This window comes from Pelophylax lessonae (assembly GCF_965119305.1).
Source record: "Pelophylax lessonae genome assembly, chromosome: 6".
In the NCBI taxonomy this organism is placed as follows: domain Eukaryota; kingdom Metazoa; phylum Chordata; class Amphibia; order Anura; family Ranidae; genus Pelophylax; species Pelophylax lessonae.
The window spans coordinates 3,061,400-3,076,659 of NC_138773.1; the positions used below are offsets into that span (position 1 = coordinate 3,061,400).

A 15,260-nucleotide genomic window follows, 5' to 3' on the forward strand; every position below is an offset into this window, starting at 1 on the left:
GCAAGGTGCTTTGAGGTGGGGGGTGCAGAGCTCCCCCTGCCCCAAAGCACCAACACCCCCCCATGTTGAGGGCATGTGGCCTGGTGTGGTCCAGGGGGGGTGGGGCCGCTCACTCGTCCCCTCCCCTTTCCTGGCCTGCCGGGCTGCATGCTCGGTTAAGGGTCTGGTATGGATTTTGGGGGGGACCCCATGTCGTTTTTTCGGCATGGGGCTACCCTCAAATTCCATAACAGACCCGAAGGGCCTGGTTTGGAACCCTGGGGGGGACCCCACGCCGTTTTTTCCCCATTTTGGCGTGGCGTTCCCCCTCAAGATTCCCACAGCGCAAGTCACCCCGCAAGTCGGATCCGACTTGCGGTGTTGCGGTGCGACCTCCATTCAAATCAATAGGATCCCATAGGGAACCATTGATTTTGAATGGAAGAAAAAAAAACGTATAACGTGGCTTAACGCACGTTAAGCAACGTTATAGCAAAGTTATTCAGCTTTTAGCAGCGTCAGGCGTTTTTAACGCTGTAACGCTGGTCCTCAGAACGCGCAGGTGGTGGGTTCTTGTTGCAGCCTAAAAACGTCTAAGCCACTTACAGCTCAAAAACGTCTGAGTGTGCATGAGGCCATAGAATAACATGGAGGGGCGTTTTTAGGCTGCAAAAAGAAAACGCCTGACGCTGCTTACAGCGGCGTTAAAAACGTCCCGTGTGCATGGGGCCTTAAGTGACAGTACATGTGAAACCCTTCAGGTATAACAGACGCGACGACCAACTTCCCGGCCCGCTGCTGGACAACCAGCTATTCTTCACACAGAATTCGAATTGGTCGATCATTTTTTGACCGATCCGAATTAGAATCATTCAGAAATTTGGAATTCATTAGACAACCAATAAACAAAACAAATTTTAATGAATTTCAACTAAATTCATTACTATTTCATTTGGAGATTCAGATACATCCGAATCTCCATAGAACCAAACATCTGTCCAAATTTGTATTCGGACCGAAACTAATGGCACATGTCTGAAAGGAAGAGTGTTACTGACAGGATCTCCAAAGGGGGGAAAAAATGAGAGGAATGCCGCCACTTCATCTAAGGACTGGCAAGCTACAAAAGATTCCATTTCTATTCTTGGGTTTAGATACTCTCTGAAGCAGATGTAAACTCATCACTAAAACCTCATAGAGCACGAAACATGTGGATACAATTTTGCAAACCATTTTTAATTATTACAGATGTCATTAAAGTCAACCCCAGTGGTCCTGCCTCCAAGGTCCTTGTTTAGTTACCTCTTGCTTTGGTAAGACAACAATTTGTTTCTGTCTCCTAAATCTTCTCCTGTGTTGTCACTCTGTCACACTGGCTTCCCGTGGAGACCACACGTGGGTGATCCATTACATGTTGTGGAAAATTTGATTGTGGACATTTTCTTTAGTTAAATAGTCATAATGTCTCCCAGTGTCGGTTTTACGGATAATCGCTATTTACAGTGATTGTCGCTTTAACTGTCATTGCAGGAAAGACTTGTTAGTAGAAAAACCTTCCATGGGATGAGATGGCACAATACTAGTAGCAAAGAGAGTCCATCGCACAGATCTATATCCGCAGTTCGGGGCCCTGTACTGCTGAGATATGTTTGTGATATGGAAATTCTTATCATTTTACCAAGATTAATAGATGGCACCTTTTAGTCACATTCGGATCCGTGTGATTGAAACACTGCTACTATTGTCTTATGCAGATAAAGCCTCATCAACTGGAACAGTTAGAATGGTCACTGTCATATTTGGTTTATATATCAATCATGTATGATCATAGTTGCCAACATTTGAAAAAAATTTCCAGGGACACTTTGCAGCACAACTATCAATTACTTACCACACCCACTTCCCTGAAGCTCCGCCCACTCCGCATAATTAATCTCCGCCTATTTATCAGATTATAGGGTCTACTTCATAAAGAGAGAATTACAGGAAATTGAAAAGGGAATTGAAAACTTGAGACCAAAGTAGCAGAGTTGGAATAATTCTCCCATTCAGCTGCACTACTTCAGCCTAAAGTTTAAAATTCTCATCACAATTCCCTGCAATTCTAAAGTGTGAAATGTGCTCAGGCTTGACCATAGAAAACATGTAATATGTAAATATAAATAAAGTACAAAGTGTAAATAAGTATGATTATACTATCTGCTATAATTAGGTTTTATTGTACTTATTTACACCTTGCACTTTATTTATATTTCCATATTACATTTTTTGTATGGTCACACCTGAGCACATTTCACACTTTATTCACCTGTCTTTGAATTCAGCCCTCTGTAGGGTGATAATTTTCATTTACATAAAACAATGTGGCATCCTTTCCTTCCTAACACATTACCCAGTCCATACCAGTATAGATCCTAACACATTACCCAGTCCATACCAGTATAGATTCTAACACATTACCCAGTCCATACCAGTATAGATCCTAACACATTACCCAGTCCATACCAGTATAGATCCTAACACGTTACCCAGTCCATACCAGTATAGATCCTAACACATTCCCCAGTCCATACCAGTATAGATCCTAACACATTCCCCAGTCCATACCAGTATAGATCCTAATACATTACCCAGTCCATACCAGTATAGATCCTAACACATTACCCAGTCCATACCAGTATAGATCCTAACACATTACCCAGTCCATACCAGTATAGATCCTAACACATTCCCCAGTCCATACCAGTATAGATCCTAACACATTCCCCAGTCCATACCAGTATAGATCCTAACACATTACCCAGTCCATACCAGTATAGATCCTAACACATTACCCAGTCCATACCAGTATAGATCCTAACACATTACCCAGTCCATACCAGTATAGATCCTAACACATTACCCAGTCCATACCAGTATAGATCCTAACACATTACCCAGTCCATACCATCCTAACACATACGAAGTCCATACCAGTATAGATATCCAGCATGAGATTTTTCCCATTGAGGATTGAGGTCTGTTTTCATTTTTTTGAGCAATATATATTTATGCACACACATACACATACACGGATATGTACACACATTTATCTAGAGCTAGAAAACTATATATATATATATATATGTATCAATTAACAGGTGTATAAATTATATCTATAAAAAAACATTATTGATAGTAGTAATTAAAGTGGAGTTCCACCCTAATTTTATACTTACCTCCATCTTCTCGCTCCGGGTCACCTGAAAAAGAAATGGATAGTCGCATTTTTTATTTTTTTTTTTTACTTACCTCGTAGCGAAGAAAATATACTTACCTTACTTCCTTCTTCCTCCTTCCTCGGCCGCGGCCCGTCGTCACTTCCTGGCTCTGCAATGATTCCTGGGAGCTGAACGTCATAGCTCCCAGGAATCATTGCGCCTGCACCGGCCCCGACGTCAGTTCCGGGGCGCGCGCGTCATCCCCTTTTAAACAGCTTCTGGGCATGCCCAGAAGCTGTGGAGGGATGACGCGCGCGCACCGGAAGTGACGGCGGGGCCGGCGCAAGGCATCGAGGGACCGAAGAAGGCGGAAGAGGACGCCGAAGAGGATCTCGCTGGCTTCAAGCTGCCCACATCTGAGATGGCAGCGCTGGACAAGACGTTTTCAAGGTAAGTATTTGTCCTAACAGGTAAGTGCAACCCGGGACAGATCAGGGGCTAGCCATTGTGGAATGCACTAGCCCTGACTGTCCCGGGGGTATTTTTAAAAAAAAAAAAAATTCCATGGTGGAACTCCGCTTTAATGGAGTGTGAGGCCTCCAGCTTGTCGGAAGGTGCTCTGCCTCCCCCTGCTGGCGGATTTTGGAAAGTGCACCATGCTGACACCCTGCCTTCGGTGACACGTTAAATTTGCGACAGGCGGGAAGAGTGAGTGGGCACAGAGAGAGAGACAAACCTGCTGCCAGAACTGCAACACCTAGCTGGGGTGAGAGCGACACTGTGTGGCACAAAATTAAAAAAAAAAATGATTAAAATTTAAAATGATTTACAATGTCCCTGATTAACAGGGACACTGTAAAACACCCGGGACAGGCTCCTATTTGCCTGGATTGTCCCGGGAAAAACGGGACAGTTGGCAGGTATGTATGATTGGACCCACTAATAAGTATGAGTACATGTTTATGGATTGACATGAATGAACAATGAGAAGCCATGTGTCCCTTGTGGCAGTTGAGCCCTTTGTTCGCTCGTGCCCATTCATGGGCATGTACTCCACAGTTTCTATTGTGTTTTTTGAATGTATACATGTTCTGTGATTGGTGGTTGTGAAGCCACTCCCTGTAACTCCCTTTTGTTCACTTGCTGTAAATAAACCAAGCCCTTCCCTGAGACTCACACAGAAGACACAGGAAGGCACACACACACACACACACACACACACACACACAAGCACACACAAGCTCACACAGCCATTCATCCATGCAGACACACAGAAACTCTTACACACAAACACTTGCTCTTACCCACACACACACACACACACACATACATACCAAGAGAGAGACCTGGCAGATGGCATCGAAATGACCCAGCGTGTCTGTTCCTTTTTTTTCGACGAGCGCATGGAAAATCCTTATGCAAAAGAGCGGTACAATTGTACTTTTCAGTACAAGCTATTAATAATGTTTGGTGCGTATTAATCTTCCGCGCATTAAGCGGGTTTCTATGCTCCAAGCCCTATTAATTTCCACGACACACAAAATCCACAGACATTGTACGCTGATGTCACCATAAGGAAACCCGCTCTGAGACATGTCATGCAGCCTTCGATGGAGTGCATGGGGACAGGAAGTGGATGCAAATAGGAGGCAGAAGAACAACAGTAGATTGAAGCTAAATTCAATATTGCTCAGCTGTCTGCCAAATTAAATGTTTCTGGCACTTACATAGCTTTTTGGATCCCCTTTGAGGTATAGGTAATTTTTTCCATCAGATATGTAATGCTTTTCAGAAGACGGAAATCCGACTCAGTGGAAAATCGTGTGAAGTTGAAATTCGCGTGGAAATTCAAGCCATACTGCATGAGAGCGAACTGGCAGAAGAGAGAAGACAGCTGGTTACACAATTACATAGTTAGTCAGGTTGGAAAAGAAAAGACACAAGTCCATCTAGTTCAACCAACAAAGAAAAACAAAAAAATGAAAACCTCCATATACACAATCCTAAACCCCCAGCTGATCCGGGGGAAGGCGAAAAAAGACACATGAATGGATAGATGAATCGACCATCTATCCACCCATAAAAATGGCTATTATGTATCTTTCCGAAGCTGAACCATGTGACCTGTGCCAATGCATTGATCACATTGCTCACCATAACCTAGGTAGTGTTGGGTTCCTACCTCTGTGTCTGTAGGATAACACCCAGGAGGTGTTGGGTTCCTACCTCTGTGTCTGCAGGATAGCACCCAGGTGGTTGGGTTCTTACTGCTGTGTCTGTAGGATAGCACCCAGGAGGTGTTGGGTTCTTACCTCTGTGTCTGTAGGATAGTACCCAGGAGGTGTTGGGTTATTACCTGTTTGTCTGTAGAATAGCACCCAGGAGGTGTTGGGTTCTCACCTCTGTGTCTGTAGGATAGCACCCAGGAGGTGTTGGGTTCTTACTGCTATGTCTGTAGGATAGCACCCAGGAGGTGTTGGCTTCCTACCTCTGTGTCTGTAGGACAGCACCCAGGAGGTGTTGGGTTCTTACCTCTGGGTCTGTAGGACAGCACCCAGGTGGTGTTGGGTTTATACCTCTTTGTCTGTAGAATAGCACCCAGGAGGTGTTGGGTTCTCACCTCTGTGTCTGTAGGACAGCACCCAGGAGGTGTTGGGTTCTTACCTCTGTGTCTGTAGGATAGCACCCAGGAGGTGTTGGGTTCTCACCTCTGTGTCTGTAGGATAGCACCCAGGAGGTGTTGGCTTCCTACCTCTGTGTCTGTAGGACAGCACCCAGGTGGTGTTGGGTTCTCATCTCTATGTCTGTAGGATAGCACCCAGGAGGTGTTGGGTTTTCACCTCTGTGTCTGTAGGATAGCACCCAGGTGATGTTGGGTTTATATCTCTGTGTCTGTAGGATAGCACCCAGGTGGTGTTGGGTTTGTATCTCTGTGTCTGTAGGATATCACCTCGGTAGTGTTGGGTTCTTACCTCTGTGTCTGTAGGATAACATCTAGAAGGTCTCGGGTTCTTACCTCTGTATCTGTAGGATAACACCCAGGAGTTGTTGGGTTCTTACCGCTGTGACTGTAGGATAGCACCCAGGAGGTGTCGGGTTCTTACCTCTGTGTCTGTAGGATAGCACCCAGGTGATGTTGGGTTTATATCTCTGTGTCTGTAGGATAGCACCCAGGTGGTGTTGGGTTTGTATCTCTGTGTCTGTAGGATATCACCTCGGTAGTGTTGGGTTCTTACCTCTGTGTCTGTAGGATAACATCTAGAAGGTCTCGGGTTCTTACCTCTGTATCTGTAGGATAACACCCAGGAGTTGTTGGGTTCTTACCGCTGTGACTGTAGGATAGCACCCAGGAGGTGTCGGGTTCTTACCTCTATGTCTGTAGGATAGCACTCAGATGGTGTTGGGTTTATATCTCTGTGTCTGTAGGATATCACCCGGGGAGTGTTGGGTTCTTACCTCTGTGTCTGTAGGATAGCATCCAGAAGGTCTCGGGTTCTTATCTCTGTATCTGTAGGATAACACCCAGGAGGTGTTGGGTTCTTACCACTGTGACTGTTGGATAGCACCCAGGAGGTGTCGGGTTCTTACCTCTGTGTCTGTCCCGTTGAAGATGGAAATGAAATGAAATACAAATTCTATTATTTTTTTGAAGTTGTTCTCTCCGACAGTGGCCGAGCTATCGATGAGGAAGACGATGTCCAGGCAGAAGCTGCATTCTGTAGATAGAACAGAACATATTGTTATCATAGGGGAAGAGAGAGTTTAGGACAGTGGGAAGGTTCCTGTGTGATAGAAACTGCTTGAAACCCACCCAGCCCTGCAGTGACCTGCAGTCAGAGAGACAGCCAGACAGTGAGCAGAACCTGCTGGGCTGCTTTAAATTGGTGGTCAGTGGAAAGAATGCTCCTTACATTGGTGGTCAGTGGGAAGAATGCTCCTTACATTGATAGTCAATGGAAAGAATGCTCCTTACATTGGGGGTCAGTGGGAAGAATGCTCCTTACATTGGTCATCAGTGGGAAGAATGCTCCTTACATTGGGGGTCAGTGGGAAGAATGCTCCTTATATTGGTGGTCAGTGGGAAGAATGCTCCTTACATTGGACATCATTGGGAAGAATGCTCCTTACATTGGGGGTCAGTGGGAAGAATGCTCCTTACATTGGGGGTCAGTGGGAAGAATGTCCCTTACATTGGTGGTCAGTGGAAAGAATGCTCCTTACATTGGTGGTCAGTGGGAAGAATGCTCCTTACATTGATAGTCAATGGAAAGAATGCTCCTTACATTGGGGGTCAGTGGGAAGAATGCTCCTTACATTGATAGTCAATGGAAAGAATGCTCCTTACATTGGGGGTCAGTGGGAAGAATGCTCCTTACATTGGTCATCAGTGGGAAGAATGCTCCTTACATTGGGGGTCAGTGGGAAGAATGCTCCTTATATTGGTGGTCAGTGGGAAGAATGCTCCTTACATTGGACATCATTGGGAAGAATGCTCCTTACATTGGGGGTCAGTGGGAAGAATGCTCCTTACATTGGGGGTCAGTGGGAAGAATGCTCCTTACATTGGTGGTCAGTGGGAAGAATGCTCCTTACATTGGGGGTCAGTGGGAAGAATGCTCCTTACATTGGTCATCAGTGGGAAGAATGCTCCTTACATTGGGGGTCAGTGGGAAGAATGCTCCTTATATTGGTGGTCAGTGGGAAGAATGCTCCTTACATTGGACATCATTGGGAAGAATGCTCCTTACATTGGGGGTCAGTGGGAAGAATGCTCCTTACATTGGGGGTCAGTGGAAAGAATGCTCCTTACATTGGTGGTCAGTGGGAAGAATGCTCCTTACATTGATAGTCAATGGAAAGAATGCTCCTTACATTGGGGGTCAGTGGGAAGAATGCTCCTTATATTGGTGGTCAGTGGGAAGAATGTCCCTTACATTGGTGGTCAGTGGAAAGAATGCTCCTTACATTGGTGGTCAGTGGGAAGAATGCTCCTTATATTGGTGGTCAGTGGGAAGAATGCTCCTTACATTGGACATCATTGGGAAGAATGCTCCTTACATTGGGGGTCAGTGGGAAGAATGCTCCTTACATTGGGGGTCAGTGGGAAGAATGTCCCTTACATTGGTGGTCAGTGGAAAGAATGCTCCTTACATTGGTGGTCAGTGGGAAGAATGCTCCTTACATTGATAGTCAATGGAAAGAATGCTCCTTACATTGGGGGTCAGTGGGAAGAATGCTCCTTACATTGATAGTCAATGGAAAGAATGCTCCTTACATTGGGGGTCAGTGGGAAGAATGCTCCTTACATTGGTCATCAGTGGGAAGAATGCTCCTTACATTGGGGGTCAGTGGGAAGAATGCTCCTTATATTGGTGGTCAGTGGGAAGAATGCTCCTTACATTGGACATCATTGGGAAGAATGCTCCTTACATTGGGGGTCAGTGGGAAGAATGCTCCTTACATTGGGGGTCAGTGGGAAGAATGCTCCTTACATTGGTGGTCAGTGGGAAGAATGCTCCTTACATTGGGGGTCAGTGGGAAGAATGCTCCTTACATTGGTCATCAGTGGGAAGAATGCTCCTTACATTGGGGGTCAGTGGGAAGAATGCTCCTTATATTGGTGGTCAGTGGGAAGAATGCTCCTTACATTGGACATCATTGGGAAGAATGCTCCTTACATTGGGGGTCAGTGGGAAGAATGCTCCTTACATTGGGGGTCAGTGGAAAAATGCTCCTTACATTGGTGGTCAGTGGGAAGAATGCTCCTTACATTGATAGTCAATGGAAAGAATGCTCCTTACATTGGGGGTCAGTGGGAAGAATGCTCCTTATATTGGTGGTCAGTGGGAAGAATGCTCCTTACATTGGACATCATTGGGAAGAATGCTCCTTACATTGGGGGTCAGTGGGAAGAATGCTCCTTACATTGGGGGTCAGTGGGAAGAATGTCCCTTACATTGGTGGTCAGTGGGAAGAATGCTCCTTATATTGGTGGTCAGTGGGAAGAATGTCCCTTACATTGGTGGTCAGTGGGAAGAAGGAGGAGGACACACCCAAGGAGCTCTCTGTGAGATCCAGCCTTTTTTCAAGCCTGGGCCTTGCTTGCTAGCTTGGCCCAGGAACAATGCCTGATCCTGGGGGAGGCCCTGGGAGGGATCCCCCTGATGACACAGGGCCTAGTGAGGAGGAGGTGGAGGACCTGTCTGTGGGTCCAGGCCCTGGTGAGAATGCGGATGTCTTCAGCCAGAAGGTTATCAATCGTTTTAGGGCGATTGGGAGAGCGGAAGAAAAACTTAAAGTTTTGAAGGCTGAACACAAATCCTTCAAAACCAAGTATTTCCAGGCCTGGAGTAAAAATCGCACAGCCATGAAGCCTGAGTTACAGGAATTGGAAGAAAAGGTAAAGGAACAATCTTTATTATTGGAAAGGCTGAAAGATAGAAGTGGAGCATTTAAAGAAAAGTTTGACAATGAGAGGCGTTTTACCAGCCAAGCATCAGCAAGTTCTGTGGATCAGCAGGCTCAGTTAATGGATGACCAGGCTCCATCTGCCTCTGCACCTCTCCCCCCATGCCAGAACTGGGAATCACCAGCGGCAACCAGCCAGGGGGTTGAGAGTGGACATGGATCCCTGACATTCATCCAGCAGATGGAGTCACCCCTGAAAGCAGACAAGTTTGTCTTTTCTGATGATCCATCAGAAATCCCTGAGGATGGGCAGAGGAGATACAGGCCAGCAAAGCCAGTAATGGTGGAGAAATCCCAGTACACCATGCTGCCATCCAACATGTCTGCCCCACCTGCTTTAGTGGATGGTGTCCCAGGTGAGAAGGAGCTCTGCCTACAGCTACCTATTGGAGATTCTGCTGTGAACACAACCAGTACAGACATGCAGGGAAAATCCCTGACCGTGGAATCCCCGGACCATCAAATGCATGTGGATGGACCTGCATTAAACACCCCAGGCATGGATTTTGCTGGTCTGGCTGAGACCAGTAGTCCCACGGCAAGCAAAATGGCTGCCAGCTCCAAAGAGCCTGCTTCATGTTCACCTGAGCCTCCCAGTCTTCCAGTGCTGATTGACCAGCTGAGTGCTGATGGGGGAGGGGATCAACATGGTTCTGGAAGTGGAATGGAAGTAGCAATGGAAATATCCTGCAATGCTTTACCTGCTGCTGTGTTAAAACAGAATGCTATTTCCACAGCTGAAAACCCTGTCCTAGTGGAAGAGAAGATGACAGCTGGAGTTTTTACCAGTGCAGCAGCTATGGATTCTGCTGTGAAGACAACAGCAATAATAAATATCCCAGCAAGTATAAAAAATGACATTAATGTTAAAGCAATGAATGTTGTGGGTGGTGGTGAAGGGGTTAGTAATGCTGGGAAAAATAAAAATGACATTTCTCCTCCTGCTCAGCAGAGGAAAGATTCGATTGCACAGATCAATCCCGAATCTGTGCAATCGTTATCTGCTAAGTGTGTGTCAGATAATTTAAAAAAAAACGATGGATTTTCTGCTGGGAGGAATGTTGGAAGCTATGCTTCAGCTTTGGGGAGTCACACCAGGGTGGGTGGTGGGAATTCTGTTATTGGTCAAAATTCAGGGAGGTTTGGTGGGTATAGGAGGAGGAATGTGGTACAGTTGAGGTGGGTGGGGGATGGAACTCCACCAGTAAGGGGGAGGGTGGCTGAGTTGATTTTGGAAATGGGGTTTAAAGTCTGTGATATTTTTGCTTTAATTTGCCCGGTGGGGAGTTATGAATTTGATTTGTCGTTTGTAAAACCTGAAAGTTTGGATCTCTTCTGGGAGAGATTTAGGAGGTGCAAGGGCCTTCAGCAGTGGAGAGGTTTGGTGCCAAAAGTGATTTCAAGACAGCCTCTGATAAAATCAGTGACCATTTTGGTGCGTAACGAATCCATACCAGAGGCTGATTTATTAGTATGGCTACGCCGATATGGCGAGGTCCTCACTCCACTGCGGAAGGTCCTTGATGAGCATGGGATATGGACAGGGGCCTGGACAGTGTCACTAAAATTGGGGGTGCTGGGCGATGTAGTTCAGCACCTTCCCTGCTCAGCCTTTCTGGGTAGGGATAGGCTGACCATTTTCTACCAAGGTCAGCCTAAGGTGTGCAATAAATGTGGTGATAAAGGCCACTTTGCATCGTCCTGCACCCACAAGAAGTGCTCACTGTGCCAGGATTTAGGCCATTTGGCCAGAGAATGCACCCAGATTCGGTGCAATTTGTGCCAGCAGCTGGGTCATCCATATAGCCAGTGCCCAGAGGCACTGCATAACTTGCCAGGATTGGAGACTGAGCTGCAGAGGCTTGATAAAGAAGATGAAGCAGCTGAAGTTAGAGAGGAAATTGTTGCTGCCCCTCCTGTGTCTGTTGTGTCAGATTCTGTTTCCCCTGGTGATGTGGTCCCTGAGTCTGTCCTTCCTGTGTCTGTTGTGTCAGATTTTGTTTCCCCTGGTGATGTGGTCCCTGAGTCTGTCCCTCCTGTGGTTGTTCCTACATCTACTGTGCGTAGATCCTCCAGACTAGCGGAAGCTGCTGGGGGGGCGGGTATAGTGGATCTTCCCCCTCGGCCTACTCCACCTCCAGTCCCTGTCCCTCGACACCGCAAACGCGGCCAAGAGGGTGCAGGGGTGCTGGATGGTGGTGGGGTCGATGGGGTTGAGGGAGGGGTGTCCATGTCCCATGTCTCACCCTCTGTTGTGGAGGATTCGGATGAGGAGGGGTGGGAGAGGACAAAGAGGAAGAAAAAGAAGAAGAGGAAGACCAGTAAAGTGGTCGTTTCTTCCTTACAGTTAGAGCCAGGAGGGGTTCCTCTTGGCAACACATTTTCGGTTTTATCAGGGGAGGAGTTGGTGTCGGATTTATCTATTTGTTTATCATCTATGGATGAGGGGGAGTCACATAGTGTAAAGATAGCTGTTTCGGGTGATGAGAGTGTGGTGGAGGTTAAGAAACGACTACCCCAATCATCCTGATGGCAGTGCCCGCTCTGATAAAGGTGGCGACCATTAATGTCGCCAGCGTGAAATCTGCAAGAGCTCGTGATATTGCCTTATTTTTGCTCAGTGAGTTTGATGCTGAGATTTTATTTTTGCAAGAGACCTGGCTCAATACTTTGGCCGATGTCCATCTAGCAAAAAGGGAGTGGAGATGCGGTCCCTCCTTTTGGTCTCTTGCGGCTGAGCCTTGCAGCGGAGTAGCGGTTCTTTTTAAAACCGATATGGTAACGTGCCGGCGGATAATTGAGGTAGAAATGGGGAGATGCATGGTCTTAGACGTCTCTGTTAGGGGGCAGGACCTGCGCCTGATCAATATCTATGGACCGCAGTCAAAATGGGACAGGAAATGCCTCCTCACAAAGATCAAGCCCTTCCTTTTTACATCCCAGCAGGTTGTCTTTGGAGGTGACTTTAACACCATAATTAGGCCTGAAGACAGGAGGGTCTCCATAGACAGGCTGGGTTATGATAGCGTTTTTCTTAGAGATATGGTTAGACAAGCAGGCCTGGTAGATGTGCACATTAAGCACTGCCCTGGCAGCACGGGATTCACATTTCAGAGAGGGAATAGTCAGAGTAGGATAGATAGGTTTTTTTTAAAGGAGAACTCTGCTTTCTCGGCTCCTGAGTTGAGGGCGGTGGAGTTCTCTGACCACTGTATGCTGTCTGTGACTCTGAATGCCTCGGACACTCCACCCAGGGGAAGGGGTACCTGGAAACTGAATTCGGCTCTCCTGGAAGATGTAGAGGTAAGACAATCCTTTGAGGATTTTTTTCAGGCACAGGTTTCTATTCTGGACTTTTGCAGCAGTAAGTCAGAGTGGTGGGAGCTTGTGAAACAAAGGGCGATTGGACTTTTCAAGGCCATAAGTAAGAAGAAGCAGCTTGGTATGTATATTGCCTACCAGCATTTGCGGAGGAAGCTTGATCGTCTTGTCTCGTATGGAGGAGATCCAGGGGAGATCTCTGAGGTAAAGCTTCTTCTTAGGAAGTGTCAATACGACCGGCATGCTTCCTTGGTTCTGGAGAGAGATTACGGGAAATATCACTCACCTGATCCTTACCAGAACTGTAAGCAAGGCATAGCAGTTAAGACGGTCATAGGTCTGAGGGATAGTACGGGTTCCCTGGTGAAGTCCAGATCAGGGATCCTGGAGATCTTCAGGTCATATTACGCAGACCTTCTGGGAAGAAAGGACCTTAGTCGGGACAGGATGGAAAGCTTTCTGGATTCTACTCCAGGATTGGGAAATGGTACATTGCCTTTGATGGATTTGACAGAACCAATTTCAGCAGATGAGGTCGTTCGTGCTATAGAGAAGCTGGCTACCAAAAAATCGCCTGGGCCAGATGGGTTGACAGCTGAATTTTACAAGTGCTTTAAGTCCATTCTGGCTCCCTTTTTAGCTGAGGTTTATAACAGCTGTTTAGAAGAAGGTTCTCTCCCTCCCTCCATGAGGCAATCCGCTGTGATTCTTCTGTCAAAAGGTAAAGACCCCTCAATAATTGAGAACTGGCGCCCCATCAGTCTTCTCAATGTTGATAGAAAGATCTTGGGGAAGATTCCTTTTTGGTGCTTGTCGTCAGTAGCAGGCGATTTGTTGTCCAATCATCAGCACTGCTCGGTCCAGGGCAGAAGTACCTTTTCAGCAGTTTTAGCTGTCTGGGAGGCTTTGGAGCGATGCAGGGCTGCTGGATAGAGAAAGTACTTGCTGGCATTGGATCAGGCGAAGGCTTTTGATAGAGTCAATCATTAGTACCTGTATTTGCTACTTGGTAGATACGGCCTGCAGGGGAGGTTTATAGATTGGCTGAAAACATTATATATAGGGGCTGAGAGCTTCCCACTTGTTAATGGTTGGGTTGGACAGCCTTTTGAGGTTGGCTCTGGTGTGTGCCAGGGGTGTCCTTTGAGCCCCCTGCTATATGTATTCGCAATCGACCCCTTAATAAGAAGATTAGAGGGTGGATCGTTGTGCGGGGTGCCTTTGGGCATTGCTGGTGTGCCGCCTTTGAAGGTCGTGGCCTATGCCGATGATGTGTCTGTTATTATCTCTGGGATGGAGGAGGCGCAGGAGGTGGTCTTTGTGATAGAGCAGTACACTGAGACTTCTGGCTCTAAAATCAATCATGAAAAGAGTAAAGTTTTCTGGATGGGCGAGGAGCGTGAAAGCTTTGAACTTCCGGAATGCCTTCCCAGAGCCCCAGCAGGAAATTAAAGTGTTGGGCATCAAATTTGGTCCTGGTGACTATGGTCATCGAAATTGGGAAAGCAGGTTGTTGAATGCCAATGCCAAAGTAGCAAGCTGGAAGAAATGGAAACTTTTCTTGAGGGAAAGGGTTGACTTGATTAAAACTTACCTGATCCCAATCTTTTTATATGTCAGCTTTGTCTGTATCTTGCCGGAATCTCTCTATGCAAGGGTGTACAGCTGCTTTTTCCAACTGTTATGGAAAAATAGGCTGAACCTGATCAAACGCAATGTAACTTACCTGTCCAGGCGGGAGGGTGGTCTAGGAATGGTCAACCCTATAGTTTTCTTTTCTCTGCTCTTTTTAAAGTATAATCTTGGTAATATGTTCGCAGAGACCCCGCTGGGATGGGTGGGTATTTTTCAATCTCGGTTTAGGCCTTCTCTGCGATGCTGGAAGATGGCGGGCCAGTGAAAAGTCTGAGAGTCCGACATGGCAAGCTTCCAGCTTATGTTGCCCCGTGTCTGAAAATACTTCGGCAGTGGCAGGTGACAGTGGGGGATATCAAGTCCCTCCCCAGGAAGCTTCTGGAGAAGAGGATTTTGGGCTCTGCTTTCAGTGTGTCACTGACCTTAAGGGATTGCCCAGGCCCCGTAATGAGGGAGGGGTTGCGTTTAATTAACTTGGGAAGAATCCCTTTGAAGTTTAGGGATCAAGCCTGGCTCGCTTTCCATGGAAGGGTCTATGTGAGAGGGAACCTGATGCATCGCCCTGTGGATGATCGGGATTGTCCTAGAGCGGAGTGTGTTGGTAAAGTGGAGTCTATGGACCACTTTTTTCTCCAGTGTTCCTTTAACATAGAGGTG

The 15,260-nt window shown here is 46.7% G+C and overlaps 1 protein-coding gene across 1 annotated transcript in view; it reads right to left on the reverse strand.

The window, feature by feature from the left end:
• The window catches only part of LOC309557763 (uncharacterized protein), a 228,439-nt gene that overhangs the window by 75,247 nt on the left and 137,932 nt on the right, over positions 1–15,260 (reverse strand). Inside the window, exons 35-36 of the mRNA XM_082260528.1 lie at positions 6,768–6,895; positions 4,907–5,052 (exon numbers count right to left, since the gene is read on the reverse strand). Of these exons, the coding sequence (XP_082116654.1) occupies positions 4,907–5,052; positions 6,768–6,895 (274 nt within the window). The remainder of the gene's footprint in view (positions 1–4,906; positions 5,053–6,767; positions 6,896–15,260) is intronic.